Source organism: Helianthus annuus, chromosome 14 (assembly GCF_002127325.2).
Source record: "Helianthus annuus cultivar XRQ/B chromosome 14, HanXRQr2.0-SUNRISE, whole genome shotgun sequence".
Taxonomy (NCBI): Eukaryota; Viridiplantae; Streptophyta; class Magnoliopsida; order Asterales; family Asteraceae; genus Helianthus; species Helianthus annuus.
In genome coordinates this window covers 59,813,210-59,819,775 of record NC_035446.2, presented here as the reverse complement: position 1 = coordinate 59,819,775, position 6,566 = coordinate 59,813,210, and the positions used below count along the sequence as shown (strand labels likewise).

Sequence of the window (6,566 nt, the reverse complement as noted above, 5' to 3'; positions counted from 1 at the left end):
CTCCAGGCATGTTTGCGAAGATTAGTGGGAGTTTCCCATGTATCGTAGACTAGTTATATTTGTATCGCGGCCCTCCAGGCATGTGTGCGAAGTTTAGTATTAGTATCGCGGCCACTCCAGGCATGTGTGCGAAGATTCGTATTAGTATCGCGGCCATTCCAGGCATGTGTGCGAAGATTCGTATTTGTATCACTAGTCTAGCAGTAACTATAAGTGACCTTCCCCTAACGAGGTCAGTGATTCGTAATTCCCAATAACAATGTAAGTGCAAGTAACCATTTAATCCCATTCCCTACCCCGGGAATCCCATGCCTTGGTAAGGGTGTGAACTCACCTTGGGTTGCTCGGCAGATAAACAAAAGGTCACTTGAGTTGTGTGTGGTCAACCATGTCCTAACATGGTTACCGTACAAGTCAGGTTTAAGGTTTAAGTAATGCACGTATGGTTTTCTACACGTATACTAACAAGTTGCATGATCATGGCATACACGAGTAATCATGGCAGTTCAACAGTTCATACGAGTTCAACAGTAGAAATCATGTAACAAACAAAGCCCAAGTATGTGGCCCAAATGGTTGGGCTGGTAACAGTACACAAGTCCAAACAGAATGTATGATTAAATGGTCTCGAGTTGAGACTAGAGATCTCGAGTCGAGACAGTGTGGTCTCGGGTTGAAGTCTTGATGTTCTCGAGTCGCAACTAAGGGATCTCGAGTCATGCATTTATCACTCGAGACCGGGTGGTCTCGAGTCAGGTCTCGAGTCGCAACCAGACCAGCAACCGTGGTCTCGAGTTATGCTGTTTTTGCTGATGATGCGTGGTCTCGAGTCGAGACCGAGAGTTCTCGACTCGCAACCCTTGTCGAGACTAGGTGTGTAACAGATTCCTAATTTGCAGCTCATTATTTCCGTAACAATTGCTAACAACTTTGGCAGTTTCGCAAATCAGATTAAACAACACTTTTAACAACAATCATGAATATTCAGGAACCCTAATCATGATCTAAGCAAGAACAATCAACCAATCATCATATGAAACATACAATCGGATCATTAAACTAGCAGATTCTAGACTAACATGCACCCTAGTTCAAGTGTACACCAAATCATTCAAGATAGCAAATCACTTATCCGCATCATCATCATAAATCTGTTAACATGTTTTCAATCCATTCGATTTATATGAACACTATCCAATATACATATAGGAGCCGATTACAAGAGGATCAACATTAACAGTTTATAACACCATCAATTATATTTCATCCCTTAATTCATCATGTAGAGCATATATATCACAACATCATGTATAATACAACCAACAATAAACACTAACCGGATTAGAGGATGAAACAAGAGTTAATCCAAAAGCTTCAAGGGATGGGGGTGGGGTCGTCGGCTTCAAGAGAGGAAGAGAGAAAGATGTAGGGTTTGTGTGTGTGTTGGTTTTTTTTTTGCAAAATATCAGGATCAAAACCCCATAATGGGTTAATGAACACGCACAAGGGAAGTGGGCCGAACCCATCAACGGGCTGCCCTTGGTCTAGAGTCGGCCAAGTGGTTTGCGAGTGGAGTTGGGCCAAGAAAGATGTGTGACGAAAGACAAGATGTGCGGCCCCAAAGAGTTTATTATTCGACATATGCATAACACGTTCACATTCATATAACACATAACATAATATTCCATTGAAATCAAACACATCAACTAGTCACGTATTGCTCATACAGGTTACATCAAAGCACAAAGAAGGGTTCTGGAATACGGGTTGTCACATTACCTGTCGGCGACGGGGTGGGACCCATCGGCGACGGGTTGCCAATATTGCTCCGACCTGATTCGTTTTTTAGGTGTAAAAATCGAACCCAAGGCACATTATTGCATCCTAAACTCGTTTTAAAGTCAATTTTGGTCACATACAAGAACCGAGAGCTCTGACATATTGGCCCTAGCTTATTTGCACTTCCACAATCAAATTATAACTCTCTTCACCTCTTTCATCTCACTTCATCTTCTCCCCAAAAACATCTAGAATCCTAAAATCCTTTAAGCTCTCATAACTCTCTCAATTCTCCACCAAATCACCTGATTTTTAAGTCCATCTTGTGTGATTTTTCAAGAGGAACAAAACCCCCAACACGGTTTTCATCGATTCTTGCTAGTTTGCAAGATTTCTAGGCATGTAATTTTGGGTTTTTGAAAGGGTGTTCATCAAGTTGCTTGCTTTACATCTTTTCTTAGTTCTTCTTGTTTATAACATCAAAGGTATGGATTACCCTTAAATTTATGCATGATTATCATATATTTAGTGTTTTTCTTCCGAAATTTTAGACTTTTTAGTTTAAGAGTAGGTTGTTTAAACAATGTATGTTGTTCTTGCATGAGTTTAAGTATGATTAGTTGCTTTGGGTGGAATTTGAGCATGTTATAACTATAGTGAAGTAATTACACTTGTTATTGACATGATTGAACATAAGGGTGATGTTCAATTTTGTTGAACTTACAAGAAATTGCGAGTCAACAATTAAAATTGATAGGTATATGATAAAATGAGCGACTTTGGAAGTTTAAAAAGGCAATTTTGCATCTACTTGTTAATTAAAACTTCAGCATCACACATCATGTTCAAAGTTTGAGAGTTTAGTAAAGGTTAGGGTTTATATTGATGTTTTGTTTGTTTTGTGCTTGTAGTTATGGCTGGAGGTAGAAAGAAGCAAAAGACTACAGGACAAGGCTCATCACCGGGAGTGGGATCTTCTTCCGGTTTAATATCGAAGAAGTGGGAGCAACTAAGCTCCGTAGAAGAGGGGGATGCGAGACTTTATAGGCAAGATTGGGCGTGGGAAAAATTCAGGGATAGTAGAAGCGCTCAAGTATGGGATGAGGAGAAAAACAAACCTCTATCAGCTTATCAAGATAGAAAGTTAGAGGCCAAACTTTGGAAGTGGAAGATGGTCAACAATGTTAATACTTCAGTACCGGAAAGGATTATATGTGAAAGGGTTGTGAGAGTTTAAGCAAATTGGGATTGTGCAAATGTTCGAGCGTCAAGGATGGGTGAGAGTGCTCGATTAGTTTGAAGACAACACCTCGCGGGTGTATTTGGCGGAGGTGTGCTAATGGTTGTCAACATTGAGGTTCATGAATAAGGATGGTCCTCCCGCTGAGTGGAAATTGGTTGGTAAGACAAGCCGAGGGGCAATGACGATGTCCTTCGAAACGATTAATTGCATCGCTCGCTTTGACTCTTTGGGGGCGCAAGCATATGACTATCCAACCATGGAACAATTTTTGGATAATCATATGAACGATGGTGATCCGGAGCAGATGACAGCGTTTATTTCACCATACAGTGATGGGGGAGAGGCTAAAAGAACTCAAATGACGATTGAGGGGAAAATTCTTCAAGGAATTATCCTAGAGAATGTGATGGTAAGATTCGGTGATCGAGGAGGAGTGAGAGCAAGCGATTGTAGGGTTGTCCATTCATTGTTGTACGGGACCCCTACCTTGTCATGGAGACATATCGTCATGATGAATACATGGATCACCCGGGAGGTATCTCAAAGGCGTTTTATTCCATATGCACGCCTCATCAATGCTAGGATTGTCCAACAGAATTGTTTGCCTCCGGAATCACTTTGGGTATCCAAACCTCTCGAAGAATTCAATAGAGCATCAATGAGAAAAAAATGGAAAATAGATGTGAATCTGTCGGGAAACAAATATGTGGTGACTGACAAACTGGGTCACAAGTATGAATTTGTTAATCCAGATGCACAACAAGGAGCTGGGGGAGATGAGGAGATGATTGATGAAGAAGACGAGAATGAGCCTTCTGGTCCACGGGGACCACAACAGAGGTACATGAGGCCACACAGGGAGATTAATGCAGATATGGCAGGTTTTGTGAAACAAAGACAAGGGCCGTCGTTCAGAAATTATAACCGCGGGCAACAAGCGTGTTATGATAACATCTCGGCATGTATAGGCGAGGGCAGGGAATATAACAGGAGGAGAGAGAATTGGGAAGAGATGCACGGGACCTACTCGCAAGAACAGTGGGCCTCCCAAGCAGCTTATCGTGAGAGAATGGAGAAATATATGAAAGAGCAACAATTGCAACAAGCTCTTCAAAGATCTCACATGGAACGTTTGATACAATTGCAAGAAGAAGATATGGCCCAAAGACGGGCATGGCAAGAAAGGGAGGAAAAAGCGCGGAACGAGCGAAACACATTGGAAGATAACCGATGGAGTGCCTTATATGTCTCACAGGAAACGGCTATTAATAATGCCAAAATTCTCCACGATCAGGAGAGATATCGAAGAGACTATAAGGCCGGCCTTCCTTATGTCGAGCACTCGGGGTGGACCGACTACCCCAATCTCCCCGTTCCACGAGGCCCATCTGACCCATCTCCTCACTGGCCCGAGGCCGTAGGCTCCAGCTTCATTCCGATACCTTATCAGCCACCACCTCAAGGAGAGCCGAGCCCACTTGATAACTACAGGGAGATGTTTGAAGCCCTCACTGGTTATCCATACAAGCCAAACCCGCCAGTTGATCCCAACGAGAGATATCAGCGGTGAAGGCATGTGTTGTTGTTGTTGTATACTTTTGTTTGTTTTATTTCTATTTCGTTATTATTTATTTTTGCCTAGTTAAATGAACGTTGTGGGTGTGTTCCCTATATAACCCTCACGAGACCTCTCGTCCTCCTAAGCTATTGGGGGGTTTAAAAGGGCTTGTCGCATAAGCTAAATGCAACCATGATTCCTACGAAAGTGAGTTGGCTTGTTGTTGTAACTTATTATTCCACAAAAATCAAGGTAATTTAACGGATGATTTGGTAACACTTTTATTAAAATGGTAGAACTAACGACTTAACAAATTTCAATGGTTGTGAGAAGCATGCTTCTACACAAGGGTTAGAATTTGTAAGTACATGATGTTCGAGAGACAACCGTTTTTATGAAGAGAAGAAGAAGATAGGAGCATCAAGCAACAAAAATCAGGTGCATGCGTTTCCTTTTTACCTTGATTCTTAGTTTAGTAATAAGCGGATTGTATTTTGTATTTTATTTTTCCGGGTGAAATTTGGGGAGGTTAGTCGTGTCACATCCCTTGTGCGTTTTAAAAACTCCAGTTCTTACACATTGAGGACAATGTTTACCTCAAGTGTGGGGATGGAGGAGTAGTAAAAGTTTTCGACTTTGACCCGTTCATTTAAACACTACACATCGAGGATAATGTTTACCTCAAGTGTGGGGATGGGGGGAAATTTCAAAAATTTTTCAAAAATTTCTTGTTTCAAAAGCGGTCTTAAAAGCACAAGTAACCAAGTCAACGAGGGATGGCGCAACCCATTTGGTCTTTTGTCATGGTCAAGTTCAAATTAATAGCATGACGGGTATTTAGCGGGTGGTTATTTGGGAATAATTCGCCTAAGGAACTAGCATTTTATGCATATCACATACCATACCCTTATACGTGAGGTTTTGAGCCACTTTTATATCATAGATTTACATATGCATGTTTCTTTATTTGAGTGGACCATTAGTCGCGTATTGTAGAACTTGCAACTTTAGATACATTCGAGACCATAGACCGAATACAAGCACAAGAATGATTAAGGCATTAGGTAAACCTTTTCCTTTTACATCATTTTTATATCCTTACCCAAAAATTATCCCCTAGTAGCCAATTTTGAGCCTAGTCCTTTCTTTGACCACCCTTTAGCCCATTACCTTAAAACCTTTTTTCTCTTTAAACCTGTGTGATGAAAATTCGATTATAGGAGCATGAGTTTGTATAGTTGTGATTCATTTGTAATATATATATATATATATATATATATATATATATATATATATATATATATATTTGTTAGAAAATGTTGCGAAAAGGAATGAAAAAGCATTGAGAAAAACGCAAAAAAAAAGATGTGCTAGTAGTTTGTTGAATAAAAGGCGAAAGTTGATGCCTCATAGTTGATATTTATATTTAGTGTTGTTTAGTTTAGTAGTTTGTAATAAAAAAATCGAATTTTTCATCACCTTAGCCACTTTAAAATATCCTACTTCCTACCCTTAGCCTAGCCCCGTTATAACCCTTACAAAAACCTTATGACTTGTGCTTAGTATTCGAGATCGGTGGTGGAGAATGATCGAGTTGCAAGCCTATGCGGGTACGTGTTCTAATCGGTGTTGAGCGATTAATTGTTGAAGTGCTAATATTGTTGGTGCAGTCATCTGTCGTCTTCGTCTTATGTCGAGTCTCAGATTCGGTACGGTTTGGATCAAGCATGATGTCATCATTCTTGATGATGACATCATACTAATGACATCAGGTGACATCATCATTGAAAGATTATCACACAAATCAGTATGCTTGTGCACGTGAAGTCCATATGGAATGCATGAAAAGACAAATGTGATGTTGACCTTCGTTTGAATTGTAACCATTTGAAAGGTCCAATGAGTGGCCGTTTGAATTAGATGTCCGTTTGAGGGGTTTCAAACGGTCAGGGTCATCTTGTATAAATAGGCTTCAAACGGATTCAT

General features: G+C 40.5%; 1 protein-coding gene across 1 annotated transcript; it reads left to right on the top strand.

The window, feature by feature from the left end:
* Window positions 1-3,278: 3,278 nt before the first annotated feature.
* On the top strand, window positions 3,279-4,592 carry LOC118486483 (protein enabled homolog). The gene has a single exon (XM_035982963.1). It carries the CDS (start codon window positions 3,279-3,281, stop codon window positions 4,590-4,592), a length of 1,314 nt encoding a protein of 437 aa, XP_035838856.1.
* Window positions 4,593-6,566: the final 1,974 nt, after the last annotated feature.

What these genes read in the sequence shown, in the direction of transcription:
- LOC118486483 (XM_035982963.1), top strand. Translation starts at nt 3,279, where the DNA reads ATGGAACAATTTTTGGATAATCATATGAACGATGGTGATCCGGAGCAG.